This window comes from Sturnira hondurensis, unplaced genomic scaffold (assembly GCF_014824575.4).
Source record: "Sturnira hondurensis isolate 20B ecotype Veracruz unplaced genomic scaffold, ASM1482457v3 Scaffold0024385, whole genome shotgun sequence".
Taxonomy (NCBI): domain Eukaryota; kingdom Metazoa; phylum Chordata; class Mammalia; order Chiroptera; family Phyllostomidae; genus Sturnira; species Sturnira hondurensis.
Genome location: NW_028097016.1, coordinates 346,233 through 361,328, shown reverse-complemented (window position 1 = coordinate 361,328; position 15,096 = coordinate 346,233). Strand labels below are relative to the sequence as shown.

Genomic DNA, 15,096 nt, shown 5'->3' with positions numbered 1-15,096 from the left:
CCCAAGGTCACCCAGCCAGTGAGGGACAGACCCCAAAGTCTTAACCGCTACCTGGAACTGACTTCCATAGCGACGCACTGTGGGGCGGGGGCAAGTCCCGCGTTTCCCTGGGCCTCGGAGCTTCCACATGTGCCCTACAGGGCAGTGGGACCTGATGTTCTCTGAGACCCCCTCAGCTCCAGTGTCCTGGGGTCCGCGTTTCTGGCAGGGCCTGTCTCCCAGGTTGGGACCACACACCCTGTCCTGCATCTTGGCTGCTTGTTGCCTTTACTGTGGAGCGAATGACCGGCTTGCTCGGGCCCTCTCTGCTCCAGCCTCCCAGGCGTGCTGCCATCCGGGGCTGACCTCGGGCCCCGTTCCCTCTCCCTTACCCACAAGGAGGAGCAGACATGGCCAGAACCGTGGTTTCTCCACCACAAGTGCGTGTGGCCCAGGATTGGGGGGGGGGGCTGGAGCCCTGTGGGAGATTCCAAAGTTAGAAAGGGCTTGGAGGCTCTGGGGAGCTGACCAAGGTCAGCGTGGCTGGAGAGTGTGGATAGCCAAGGGTTTGTGGGGAGCAGTTAAGAAATTTTAGGCAGAGGAGGGACTTATCAGGTGTGCACCCAGAACTACTGAACTTGCCAGCGCGAGCTAACACGGGGTCCTGCACCCAGCGTTCACAGCGTCAGACGCCATTGTGATCCTTGTCGTTCAGCTGGTCGTGAACACCCAGATTCCTCTCCTTCCTGGCTGTGAGACCTCGGGCCCGTCATTCACCCTGAAGCCTCATGTTCCTCACCAGTAGTGGTGGAGGAAGAAGGCTAAGGAGCTTCTTTCTAGGGATTGTATCAGGATCAAAGAAAGATCACGAAAGGATTTCATCTAACCCCAGTTAATCCAGCAAACACTGACGGCCCAGCCCAGCTGTGTAACCAAGGCCCTTTCGTTCCGCCTCCCTGCTTTATCGTTCAGGGCAGGGCAGGACCCAGTCACTGGTTCCAGGAGGGCCTGGCCATGACGTAACCCCTTGCAGGCAAAGCTTGACTTTTGCCAGATCTCTGCCTGCCTCAACCTCTGCCCTGCACTGGCCGACCCCTGCCTCCTCCTTAGACTCTCCTCAGCCCTGAAGCCCTGGCCTAGGGGCTGTGGCCTTAAGAGCCACAGAGATTCCCAGTAAATCAGTGTAGTGTGGAGTGGAGCTCACGTACCTTCCTGAGCCTCAGTTTCCTCATCTGCAAAATGAAGATGGGACTATCTACCAGGTTAGTCTCCTATAGCAAATTACCACGTGCTTAGTGGCCTGAAACAACACAAATTTATTCTGTTACAGTTCCAGAGACTGTGTTCCTTTCCGAAGCTCTCAGGGAGACTCGTCCCTTTGCCTTTTGTAACTCCTAGAAGGTCCCTGCATTCCTTGACCTCTGGCTCCACCCTCCATGACAAAGCAGCAGTGTAGAGTCTTCCAGTCCCTCAGTGCTCCTGCCATTGTCACCTTGTCTTTTCTCTCTCTGACCCTCCTGCCTCCCTCTTATAAGGACCTGTGTGATCACATGGGGACCGCCCAGGCAGTGCAGGGTAATCTCCCCACTTTCAGATCCTCAGCTAAATCACATATGCAAAATCCCTTGTACCTTGTAAGGTAACATTCACAGTTCCAGGGATTAGGGCGTGGTCATCTTGGGGGCCGTTTTTCAGCCTTGCTGGGTAGTGGTGAGGAATAAATGAGACCAAGACGTGCGGAAGGCGCCTGGGAGGTGGCACTCAATCCCCCAGTACCCTCTCTCTCCCTCCTTTCTCTGGGCCTGTCTCCCCATTCATGAACCAAGGCCTGCCCTTCTTCAGCAGTGGGATCTCACCTTATGGAGAGCGTGCAGCACGGACAGGCCGACTGTGCCCTTGGCCTAGCGTGGGATTCATGGAAAGCAGCAGGAGTGAGCCCTTCCCCTAGGACGCCCCCAGCAGCCCTTGAACGGCCCCTGCTCCCCCTCTCTCACCGCCGGGGCAGGCCTCCTCTCAGTTCCTGGCCTGCTGAGCATTTCCCATCATTCCCAGGAATAGCTGATGGGAAAGGCTGAGCTCACCGATCCCTGGGGAGGGTCAAAGGCTGGAGGGAGGAGAGAGAGAGGCAGGCAGCAGTTTCTATGAGTAAAGGGAAGAGGAGAGGCCAGGAGAAGAGAGTTGCAGGGGGAGAGGTGGAGGTGGTCAGAGCTCAGCATGAGTGGGAGAGGGTCAGGCAGGGCCTCCAAGCTGGACCTTAGGGAATGGTCAGGCCTCTCTCTACCTTGTGGTCTGGCCCCAGCCACACTGCTCAGTCCTTCTGCCAGCCACCCCTCCTGAGAAGCCCTGGGGCCCAGAGGAGTGTGTATGTGTGTTGGGGACAGGAGGAGCGTGTCACAGACCAGCGGGGGCTGGAAGTGAGGGATTTCTGCCTGACAGAAATGCCCACTGCCCTCGGGGAGAAGAAGGCCAGCTCTGCCAGGGTCCATCCCCACACTCTCCTTCCACACAGCAGTCAGTCCCTGTTCACCCTGGGGCTTGTCATCTGCCTCCCTTTTCTTATTTGCACGTGTGTGCGATGGAGGCAGAGGTAGGCAGTGACGCCATTATGGGATGTGAGAGAATCTATAAGGTAGAGATTTTGAAAGGTACACTCTGCTATATAAGGATGTGTAATTTCATGCATACACATGTCACTTGTCACTTAATGTTCTCTCTCCCGCACCTTGACAACCTGGCCAACTCTTAACCATTCCTCAAGTCCCAGCTCAGGCACCCCTGTTCTCTGTAACTCCCTCCTCGGCCAGCCTTGGCCTGGCCCCTCTGGGAAGAACTGGGCCTCCTCCTCCTGGATCTACCGTCGCCTTCTTTGTAACCCCTCTCTCGGTGCCTTTCTCCAGGCAGCTGTTGTGTGCGTCTGTCACACCCATCGCACGAGGACAGTGCGTTCACCATGGTCCCCTCTGCCTCTCATAGAGTCACTGTGGCTGTGGCAGGACGCAGGCAGAACGGCAGAGGCAGGGGGCACTGGCCTCCCTGGGTCTGACCTGGGCAAGCTTCCCCAGGCATGGCAGTGTAGCCCGCTGGATTGAGCAGGCCCCCATGACCGATTCAGTCAGAGTCACCGCGACCCAGCTCAAAACTTGCAGCCAAGTCATCCAGGCACAGGGCCCTTCCCTCTCTTTGATGTGAAAGCTCATGCCTGCGCCTGGGACGTCCTGCTGACAGATAGTCAAGACCTCAAGGGGGGCCGTGCTGGTCATGAGGCTTCCCGATGAGAGTAAAAGCTGAGCCAGAGAAGGGGGAGAATGTTGAGGGCGGCGCTGCCCAGGCCTGCGGAGCGTGTTTCACAGTCCCATCCATCGCGCTCAAGCACCCCCCGGGGCCCACACTCCAGTGCCTACGGCCCACTGAACCCAGAGAGAGTGCCGAACAAATGTTGGGACATGTGGCATGGTGGTCAAAGGCTTCTCTGCCCCCGGCTGTGTGTTCTCTCATGTGATTATTTAACTCTTTTCCCCACTGGACTCTAACCCACATGCCAGTGGGGCCTGGGTGGCCTTGTTCGCCCTGGCAGTGCTGTGCCTCTCAGTGCCGGGTCCTGCCATGTATCATCGAACTTGGACTATGTGCCAGGCATAGGCAGACCTCAGCTTGTTCGCCCCCCTCAGCACCCCGGAGGTGGGTTGTGTTAACCCATTATCCAGGTGAGGACAGGTGGGCAAAGAGCCATTAAGTGCCAGGTCCAGACCCTGGTTCTAGTTGCCCTTCTTCGTGTCTGTCACCATTTGTGTGGCCTCCCTGGGGCTCAGGAGAATGTGAGCATCTAGGCTGGGGCTGGTTCCAACGCTGTCACCACAGACAGGCTGGTGGCTGAGGGAAGTGCCAGCGTCATTCCTCCTGGCAGGTTTCCCACAACATCCCAGGGAAAAGAAGGGGGCAAGTGGGGTTTGGGGTGAGTATGGGGGTGCTTATTACGAAGCCCTGGTGTGGTTTGACAGAGGTTCGGAGGTGCCCCACAGCACCCTTCCCTGCTCGCTGCTTCGGGGATGGCCAAGCTTGACTGGCTTCACTGTGACCGCCTCATGTTCAAGCCTGTGTGTTCTTGGAAGTAATGGAGACATTTCTTAAAAAAGCTTGGTAACTGAGCCTCGACGTGATAGCAGGCTTTTGTCTCCGCCCAGCACTCTGGCCTCCCAGGGACGCCTCATACCCATTAGCTCCTCTCAGTCACCCTGGCCCCTGTGAGGTGACATCGCCCCCACTGAGAGCCAGTGAGTCAGCTAAGGATAAATGGACGGGACCTGCCCAAGGCCACCCAGCTGGCCTGTGCATTGTGATGGCGGCTTGTATTTTCACCACCTACAGAGCCTCGTTTAACACTCCAGACAGCTGAGCTGCAGGCTGAGGAAGCGACGGGCCTGCCCAGCCCCGAGCCCTGAACTCCTTTATGATGGAGCTTCTCCGCACCACGCATGGCCCGGCCCCGGGGCCGCTTCTACCCTGGGGGTGCAGACACGGAGGAGGGACACGCGATAGACACCCTCCGCCTAAAGGCACAGTAAAGGGAATAATGCCTTTCCCTTTTGTGTTGTCCCCCTGTTTTATTTTTAAAGATTTTATTTTATTTTTAGAGAGAGGGAAAGGGAGGGAGAGAGAGAAGGATGTTGACATAAGAGAGAAACGTCGATCGGTTGCCTCTTGCTCACACCCTGACCAGGGATCGAACCCGCAACCCAGGCATGTGCTCTGACTGGGAATCCAACCCATGATCTTTGGTTTCGTGGGATGATGCCCAAGGCACTGAGCCACGCCGGTCAAGGCTTGTCCCCCCATTTTAAACATGACATAAAGTACCTAGCCTGTGACAAATAAGTGATATATCTTAAAATAATTGTTTTTTTCTAAATTTTAGTAAAAGTACTCAGTTAAAAGTCTCACAAGAAGGTTGGCAGTGATTTTGAGGTGACTGGTGAGCACGTGCCTTGTGTGGCAATGCTGCTGATTCAGGGGACCTCGGGTATCCCGCAGTTTGTCTGACAAGAGAGCGTTTAGTTTGGAAGACGCTTAGGATACATCATGTCTTTCAAAAGTATCTAATCCTTTTCATTAATCCAGCAGATGGTACATGTCTTATTTTTTTGCTCTGTGACTTTGGACAAGTCACTCAACTTCTCTGTGTCTGTTTCTTCCTTACAGGAGTATCTTCCTTACAGGGTTCTCGTGAGGATTAAATGAGTTAATAAATGTTTAGAATAGTGTCCTGCATGTATTAAACATTTCACAAACATCAGTTATAATAATAATAACAATAACAGCTATTATTATTTCTTAATCAGAAAACATACCCAGAGTGAGTTACCACATACGGTCAGGTTGCTTTTTGGCAAACACGCGTTCAGCTAACCTCTACTTAGTGCGGGTGCTGGGCGAGTCTGGGCCTTGTCCTGGGGCCCGGCTGCTCCCTTGCTCTGCCCAGTGGCCTGGGTTCACTCTGCTCCACCCCTGGCTCCCAGCTGCCAGCTCCCAGCTCATAAAACGTGTAGGCAAAGCACTTTGTGAATCGATGCTAACTAATAGCAGCTCCCTGGAGCTGGCGCGCCTGTAGGGAAGATGATCGTGGAGGCAGCTTAGACCAGGCTCAGGGACCGTCCCCCAGGGAAGGCCAGCATGTCCTCGAGGCGGTACCTGGGAAGGGCCTTGCTCTTCCTCCTCCCTGATGTCTCCTACCACTGCAGCCAGAAGTGGGTGTCGACAGGGTTGGGAGATTGGAGAGCGGGAGGTGAGGAGTTTTGCCCAGTTAGTGGCCGAGCCAGGAGCAGAGACCCATTCAGACCACACACCTGGACCCACCTGGACTAGAGCTAAGTACACAGCCTGGCCCAGGCATCCTCTGGCTGGGGATCTCCCAGTTGCTCACCTCACTGTCTCTGGAGAAGTTGGCGGGCCTGGCCAGCACCGATAGCCACTGGCTGCTGCTCAGACACATGGCTTTCATGAGGATGGCAAGGAAGCTTCAGTTTAGCTGAGGGTGGGAATGGGAAGTTGGCAGGGGACCCCCTATAAGGGATGAAGTAGGCAAGTGTCCCCCCAGTTCTGCCCCGAGGGCAAGCCCTTCTCCGAGTGTCAGACTCGGAAGTCTGCTCTGGGAACTATGGGGGGAGTGACAGATGGAGTCACCCCTCTGGGAGTCCCCTGTCTGATGGAGGAGGCAGGGCCTCATCCTCCAGGAGAGAGACTCCTGCCTGACAGGGAACGTGGCTCCTGTTCCCTGGGACTCCCTGAGGGAGAGGACCTAGCCCTGATGTCCTCTGGAGGCATAACCTTTGCCCTGCAGAAGCCTCCTGTCTGATGGAGGGGTCATGGCCACCTCCCCCAGGGAATCCTTATCCAATCCAGGAACTCTGACCTCCTTCCTCAGGAAGGCCCGTCTGATGGGGGTGACCCACCTTGTCGATTCTTACTCAGGAAGCCCCATTGGATGGCTTTTGCCTTTGCCCTCCTCCTCCCTGCCTCCTTCCCTGCCCCACCTGATTCATGGGGAGCCCAGGCTCATAGGTAATAGGTAAAAGAAAGCTGGACAGAGAAGTGTGTTTGGCTGCTATGGGCCAGGAGGAAGAGGGGCTACAGAGGAGTCCTCATAGCAAGTAAGGATGACGTGGAAGATCCCCAGTGGAGGAGTCTTTATGGGATAGTCTGGTGGGCAGGAGGTGCCCAGCTGGGCTGAGTGCCCACTGGGGATAAAGGATGGAGGCTCTCCCAGGCTGGGAAGGGAGACTTGAGCGCCCACTCCAGGGAGCCCCTGTCTCCACGCAGGCCAGACTATAGGGGAGGAGAGGGCCCTGGAGACCCTCACCCTCCGCTGGTCCACCCACTGGCCGAGGGCTGCCAGCCCAGAGACATCCGCCCTCCAAGGCCCGAGAAGCCCCGAGGAGGAGAGGAAACAGGACGCGTATCAGGAACGCCTTTTCCTTTTCTTTATAACTAACCCCCTCACTTGGGGCTGGGGAGAGCCAATCCTGCAGGGCCTGCCCAGGCCCGGTTGCTGCTGCCTACAGACCCTGGCTCTGGCTCTTCCAGGGCCCCCCTCCATCCCACCCAGCCCCCCTCCTCACCTGCTGCTCCTGGGCTGGTCCCTTAACTTCACCAAGACACGGGGCTGTCACACATAAAATGGGGTAAGACTTCCTCTCTGCCTCATAGGAGAGTTTGTTCTCCTCCTCTCTTTCTAGGGTTGACAGAACAGAGATGGGCACTGAGCATTGCTGTGTGCTGACCTCTGGGAGGCAGGGTTGCCAGCAGTGGGCAGGAGCAGATGTGGGCAGACAGGAAGTCTGTTTGCGACTTGTCTGAAAAGGCAGGGGACGTCCTGGTACACAAGTCCCAAGGCAAGTGGGTGTGGAGTCAGAGAGGGTCTGGCTGGAGATGGAGGTGTGGACCTACCAGTATCTTGTAGCAGCTAAAGTGGCTGGGTGGGTGGAGTCACCCAGGGACCTGCTTGTCATGGGCTCCAAGAAGGGGAGGAAGCCAGGCCCTGGAGACCACAGCCGGCCAGGCTCAGCTCCGGAGCCTGCGGAAAGCTGGGCGCAGAGCAGGATGGGGGCAACCCAGCGAGGGCTCCAGGGGCGAGCGGCTGAGATGGGGTGCTGAGATGGGGTCACTGGGTGCTGCTCCCAGGGGGGTGTGTGGAGACCTCCACCTCAGCAGGCTGGGTGAGGGGGTGTGTAGGGAAGGGTGAGCCACAGATGAGGAGGCAATGAAGGTACAAGGTGCTCAGACGTCCAAGAACGTGGCCAGCCAGACTGGCATTCTCCTATGTTCTTGTTGCTTGAGTCAGTCCTCTGCGAGCTGGAGGGCTACTGTGGGGACATGTGTGTATTTGCGTGGTATGTGCCTGGTGTAGGTATGTGGGGTTGGGCATGAGAGGTATGTGGAGTATGTTGTGTGGGTGTGTATGTGCAGTGTACTTGGTGTGTGAGTGGTGTCTATGTGTGTGTTGTGTATGTGGTATGTATAAGTGTGTGTATGGTGGACATACATGTAGTGTGTGGTGTGAAGTATATATGGAATGTGTGTGGGGTCTGTGTGTGGTGGGTGTGGTGTCTGTGGGTGCTGGTGTGTGGTGGGTGTGGTGTATAGGGTGTGTGTGTGTATGAGATGTTTGTGCATGTGGCTACGCTCAGATCCTGGCTCCACATGACATGCAGCAGGCTGCCACTGAGCCGTCTGCCTGCGCTGCACCCTAGAAGCATCCACCAGGCTCATGAATTTCCCTTTTCCACTTGGGGTTATGCCCAGTGGTGTCCTCGTAACAGTTGGCCTTCCAGAAAAAAGGGGGCGCTGAAGGTTGTGGCATCTGACAATGTCTGTGGTGTAAATTCTCCCACCGTGGACTTCGCAAGACTAACGTGATGTCGCTGAGCGTGGAGGCTGGAGGAGGTGCACAGGGGGACGCATCAAACAGCGTTCCCACCACACAGGGTAGTAGACGTAAATTATACCAGATCGAGGTCCACACAGTAAAATTTAGTAAAATAACTAGTAAGGGATAAGATTTGAGTATGTGTTCCCTTTGTTTTTAATATAATCTGTTCAACTACAAGTTTAGATCAGGATTCCTTACTATCAGCACTGCTCACATCAGACTGGGGATTCTTCACTGGGGCCCAGGAGGGCGCTAACCTGTGTATTGTGTAGGCAGCATCCCTGGTCTCTCTACTAGATGCCAGTAGCCCCTTCTCACCTCGCCCCCGAGTCTCCATGCATTGCCAAATGTCCCTGGGGGGCAAATTCAGCCCCATCCTAGAGCCACTGGTGGGGACTGTGTTTACCAACCAGCCTGCAGAGCCCCCCACAGGGTGGCAGCTGGCTCCCGTGAGCTAACTCCAGCACAGTGAGGCTCCTCATCTGGCTAAATGTAAGGCACTGATTTCCCCTCCAAATTTTTTCTTAGGAAAGAGCGGCCAACGCAGGCCGCAGCTGTCAGTCCCCTGGAGCCCCTGACCGCAGAGGGCTCTCAGCCCCCCAGGGCCCCCGAGTGGCTGCTGAGGTGGAGTCAGAAATGCACCACCATTCTGATCCATTCTGATGTTTCACGACATGTGAAAATGGGAAAAATATAATGCTTCTGAACTAGTATCTCATTCTAATGTAGCATATAACTCTATATTCCTAAAAGTTTGTATTTTCAAATTGGCAAACCAAGCAAAGAAACAGAATCAGATCTCCCTGCAAGGAGCATCCTGGGATGTGTGTGTCTCACTGGCTCCTGCCGAGGGCATGCACGTCCGCCTGCCCCCCGGCCCCCCACTCCCTGCGTGTCTCAGCATCAGAGCGAGGCTGCCTGCCTCTGGTTCCCCACTCCGCCTGGGTCCTATTCTTCCAAGTTCTGAGCTCAGAGTTTGGCTCTTGTTTGTTAATTTATTCCAAGTATTTATTCAGCATTATGTTCCAAGGAAAATGAACGACTTAAGGAAGAGGGGCCCCGCTCTCTAGAGTTTGCCAAGGTTTCACTTCTAAGGCCACCCACTGAGGAGTGGATGTGCAGGCCCCATGGGGGTTCTGAGGGCATGCCGGCAGGAGGACGGGAGCAGGAAGCTGTGCAGGCATGTTGGTGGCCCTGGTGCTCCCGGAGCTGAGCTGGGCACATTGCGCATCACCTCATTCCGCCCGCCCCTCTGCGTTTGAGGGAGGCTTTGCTCATCTGTGGAAACTCCCTGCTTCAGAGTGCAGGTGCTGTGGGGACAGGGCACAGGGGCTCCGGCAGGTGAGGCCAGTGTCAGGGCCAGAGACTGGACAAACAAAAGGAAGGAAAGAGAGGAGGGAAGTGGGAAAGGTGGATGGAGAGAGGAAAGACGGGAAGGAGGTGGGGGACCAGGAGCGAGTAAAGCCTCGCCCATTGCAGGGAAGAGGAGTCAGGGCAAGGGTGCGTCAAGCTGAAGCAGGCAGGGAAGGCTTCTAGGATGAGGTGACACTGGGAAAGAAGGATGGAGAGGATTGCAGTCGGGAGAAATGAAGGAAAAGCTGGTACAGAAAGAGAATAGCAGGTGGTTTGTCCCTGGTGATTCCTGGAATGTGAGGGACTAAACTGGAGTTTCATTTAGTCCAAAACTGTTGTTTTTCATCTGACACTATCAGGGAGACAGACAACTCAAACGAATTTCCCTGTCTCCAGTAGGAGTGTCATCAACCCCCTCCTCCAATGCCCCGAGGCCAAGGCCTCTTCACCTGAGGGACATTTGGCAAAGGGGAGGGAGGGCAGAGAGCTGGTGGGGGCAGGGGTGCGGGGGGCAGGATGGTAGTAACAACGATAGAACCATTGGTGTCAGCCTCTCTTTATCCACTGTCTGCTGGGTGTCAAGTCTTTTGTTATTTTTTGTACTGAGTTTTCATATATGCCTTCAGCCAGTGGGGTAGACACCACCTGATTTTCCAGACTAGGGCAAGTGTGCTGCAGAGAGGATTCGAACCCCGCCCTAGGTCATGCAGGCCTTGGGCAGGGTCTGCTTGCTGCAGCGTCCACGCTGCTTCGTCTGCCAGCAGCCTTCCCTTCCCCCCTCTCCACAGTGGAGAAGCCTGGAGAGTGACAGGGGCCACCGGGGCGGCTCTGTGGGATCCAGCTGCCAGCCCTGCCGGTGAAATGTTCATTAGCTTTTGACTCTCATTTCTCCAGTTTTTTGGGTTACCGGAAAACAGGCTATGCTCCTTTAAGAAAGTCTCCCCTTTGTCATGTCCACCTGGTGGCCCTCCCCCTTTCTCACTCTGCACCCCCCCCCCGAACTTCTCCACAACTATGGATAGTGGCCAGAAAAACAAACCCGTGAATGCAGCAGGTAGCTGGAGGAAACCCTGTCTGCCTAGCAGCCACAGGCCAGGAGCTTGGCTTGTCCAGGAACCCCCCACCCCCACCCCCACCCACCACCCGTGCCCCTCAGACCTGCCACACATCACCATGCTCCCTGGGAGCCCACAAGGGGTTTGAGCCAGGACAGGGCAGGAGCGCCAGAAGCCTGGGGCTCTCCTCTCTGTGGCTGTCAGCACACCAGCGCAAGCCCGAGTCTCCTGGCCCCAGCACCCGACTCTTCCTTCCCTTGGGTTTTGATTTCTCCATCTGGGAAATGAAGCAGGCCGCCCTGTGAGCCCACAGGCTCCGCAGATCTGTGAAATGGGGGTGACGTTTCTGTCTTCCTGCTTCCTTCCCCCTCCCGGCAGTCCTGAGAAGCAGGTGTGCGAACGGTGCGTAAACAGGCAGGCGGTGTGCTGACACAGGGAGGCTGCTCGGTTCTGGCAGAGCAGGCACGCTGGTGCACAAATAACTCTGCTGCCAGGGAGTGTGAGAAGGGCCCTAGAAACCTCTCCGGGGCACAGCCACCTGCTCCTCGCGCCTTCCTGCCCCCCCCCCCATGGCTGTTTTCACACCCAGGAAAGTGGGTCAGAATACAGGGCGGCTGGTCCTGAGAATCAGTGCCCCCTTCCTTGCGTGCTCCCCGTGCTGCCCAGCTAAGCTGTGGTTGCTGTCAGAGGCAGTCATGGGGGAAAGTTTGGGGGTCTGGAGCATCTCTGTCTCCACAATACAGTCCAGGCCAATCGTTCGTCCTCCCCCTAAATGCCTGTGACTCCCCGTTGCCTTCTGTACTGTCTAAGTTCCTGAGCTTGGCCTTTAAGAGCCTTCACACCAAGCCCAGGACCTGGTGTGTGGAGGGGCTCCAGGAGCAGCTGGCAGTCAGCAGACGCCTCACAGGCCCACCCTCCTCCCTGTGCTCCCCCCTGGCACTCAGGGCACGTTTTAGCCTCATCAGTCTGCCCACTACGGCCCAAGCCCTCGGGGACACGGTTGCCCTGTCTGGGCCTTCCCCTGCCCTCCCGCAGGGCTGGCCCTTCTCCGAGACTGCTCTCCAGAACCTCCCTCTCTGCTGCGTCCTCCCTAGAAGCCTCTCTTCACTTCCCAGAGCCACACAGTCCCGCCCAAAAGGCAGTATTGGGAGTGGTTAAAGGCGTGACCTCTGGAGCCAGACTGCCTGGGCTCTGACATCTAGTCCTGCCCCTCACTACCTGTGTGACCTCAGGCAAATCGCTTAGACTCTCTGTGCCTCCGTTTCCGCCTCCCTGAAGTGGGGTTGGCCGTGTCCCTCCTGATAAGGCTGTCTGAGGAACAAGTGGGTTAATATTTGCTGCCCACTTAGAGCAGGGACTGGCACCTGGTTTCTCTCCTAGGAGGGTTTTCTGATGCCGACTGAAGATTGGAGTAGCATTTGAAGGTCTTCCCACAGTCACTGTTGAAAAATAGAACGTGTTGCTCCAACGTGACTTTTCCAAAGTCCTCAAAGGAGTGAATTATCACCAGTGATCTGTCAAGTCGCTGGTGGTGAACCCACATTCCCAGAGTCTCCCCAGGGTGAGTTTTCTGATGTTAAGAGGTGTTTTGTCTCAGTGATTTCCCGTAGGGCTGTTCATGGGGCTGCTCTCTGACGTGGGGTAAGTTATTCAGGGTCACGCGGTCTCAGGTTTCTCCTCTGAGCAAACGGGCGTATTTAGTGGGATAACATAATATCGGGACGTGTGTGAAGTATAGGGCACAGCACCTCGTTCTCGGGTAGAACTTAATGCATGGCATGGGTCCCTAACTGGCTGTCCCAGGAGTCTTGTCAGCAGGGACCATGAGTTCTTTGTCGTGCAGCCCTGAGCCTGGCACGTGGTGGTGGTGGTGGTGGTGGGGGGGGGGGCGGGGCAGGGAGGCTCGGTGAATGTGAGTGAAAAGTACGTGGGAGAAACGTTGGTCAGAGCTGAGCAGATGCCTGTTTTGGGTGTATCAGTTGCAGTCTGGTGAGCCTGGTGGTGGCTGGGACCAGCCCCTGTGAAGCCCTTTTCTAAACCTGATGCCCGTTAATTGACCCTACGGGGCCAGAGAGAACTGTAGGTGGAAGGAGAGCTGTGGAGTTCACTTACCTAGAGAGGAGGATCATGACTGACCACCATCTATTTAAACTTCATTCACTCTCACTTTTGACTCATCCTCTCTTAGAACATTCATTCAACAACAGTCAGCCTGTATTTATTTATTGAGTACCTCCTGGGCCCCAGGCACCATGCAATGACACAAATAAAATCTCTATTCTCACTGAAGCCATATAAGGGAAGCACGGGGTGAGTGGACAGACCATTACGGAGTGTGGGGAACGCTGGGACTGGGGACTCACTAGGTGAAGTAGTTGGGGGGGCACCTAGCCCAGCCTTGGGGGAGGTTAGGGAAGGCTGCCTGGAAAAGGAGAGAGCTGGGCGGAGGACTCAGTGTGAAGAGTTTTTGGAGCTGACACTGCAGGCCTGGGGAGAGACCTGGGGCGTCCCAGAGATGCAGACTCTGGCCCGCAAAGTTGCAGAAACGGAGGTTCTGACTCCACAGGCTTCAGAGTCGTAGGGTCCGTATCTCTCTGCTTTACTTTCAGCGTGTTGTCCAGGCTCTCCTTTCCCCAGGACTTGGGACATGTCTTGTTAGGGAAGCTCTGGCAACTTTGTAATGTAATTTGTGTACAAAATGGAAAAGAGCGAGCTGGGAGTGAGTAGGTGGGTGGGTGGAGGAAGGGAGGGAGTCTCTTTCAAACCCTAAATACTAACATGTGTTAGTATTTAGAAACATGTCCTCTCCTTTCATTCATTGTTTGGGGGCTTGTTTTTAGCGTGTTTTTTTTTAGATATAATTTACATGCTATAATAGTCCAGTTTTAGTGCAAAATACCACAATAATCACAGTTTTAGTTTGTTCACGAGGCTGTACAGCCATCACCACAGTCTGATTCCAGAACGCCGTCATTGCCCCAAACAGAAACTCGCATCCATTAGCTGTCGCTTCTCACGCTCCCCTCCCACCGGCCCCTGGCAGCTACTAACCCACTTTTTGTCTCCACGTATTTTCCTCTTCGGGACACTTCATGTAAACGGAATCAAGCCATGTGTGTTCTTTTGTGACTGGCTTTTATCATCTAATGTAGCGTTTTCAAGGCTTCCCCGCACAGCACGGACCAGCACTTCATCTCCTTTGTGGCTGAATAATATTCCATTGTCTACACAGTACATTTAAAAATACATTCATCAATTGATTGATACCTGCTTTTTAATATTTTATGACTCTAATGGACAATGCTGCTAGGCACATTCACGTGCCCGTGTCTGTGTGAATATCTGTTCCCAGTTCTCTTGGGTATGTACCTCGGACTGGAATTGCTGGGTCAGATGTAGACTCTGTGCCTAACTTTTGGGTGAACTGCTAGACTGTTTCCAAAATGACCCCCCCACACACATTATATCACCACCGGCAACGTATGAGGGTTGCAGTTTCTCTGCATCCTCGACTACACTTGCTGTTATCCTTTTTTAATTTCAGTTATTCTAGGGGCACGAAGTGTGTCACTGTGGCTTTGATTTGCATTTCCTCAATGACTAATGATGCTGAGCATCATCTCACGTGCTTGTTGGCCACTTGTACGTCTTCTTCGGAGAAATGTCTATTCGTATCCATTGTCTATTTCTAATTGGGTTATTGCCTGTTTGATATTGGACAAAAGTAAAGTCTTTATGTATCCTGGAACTAGACTCTTATCAGATACATGATTTGAAAATGTTTTCTCTATTCTGTGAGTTTTCTTTTTTTTTTAATCTTCACCCAAGGACATTTTTTTCATTGCCTTTAGAGAGAGAGGAAGTGAGAGAGAGAAACATCGGTGGGTTGCCTCCCATACACACCTGACTGGGAATCGTATGTGTCTGGAATAGGCATTGAACCTTTGACTTAGAAATCTGCCCTGACTGGGAATTGAACCCACAACCTCTCAGTTACAGGACTGCGCTCCAACCAAGGGAGCCACACTGGCTAGGGCTGTGGGTTGTCTTTTCACTTTCTTAACAGTGACCGTTGCAACTTAAAAGTGTTTAATTTTGATGATGTCAATTTTATCTCTTTTTTTCCCTTTAGTTGCCTGTGCTTCTGGTGCCATATTTAAGAAACCGTTGCCTAATTCAAGGTCATGTTTTCTTCTAGGAGTTCTAGGTCTTTGATCTGTCTTGAGTGAACTTTTGTACATGGTGTGAGGTAGGGGATCTAACCTCATTCTTCGCCCTCATTCTTTG

General features: G+C 54.5%; 1 protein-coding gene across 4 annotated transcripts in view; it reads left to right on the top strand.

Annotated features, from left to right (window-relative positions):
- The window catches only part of ARRB1 (arrestin beta 1), a 71,320-nt gene that overhangs the window by 26,121 nt on the left and 30,103 nt on the right, over positions 1-15,096 (top strand). Inside the window, exon 1 of one of the 4 annotated variants that reach the window (XM_037038427.1) lies at positions 7,133-7,154. The exons of the other annotated variants lie outside the window; for them this stretch is intronic. Coding sequence (XP_036894322.1) covers positions 7,150-7,154 — 5 coding nt within the window. The 5' untranslated portion in view covers positions 7,133-7,149. Of the gene's footprint in view, positions 1-7,132; positions 7,155-15,096 lie in introns of those variants that run through there. 4 annotated transcript variants of the gene reach the window in all.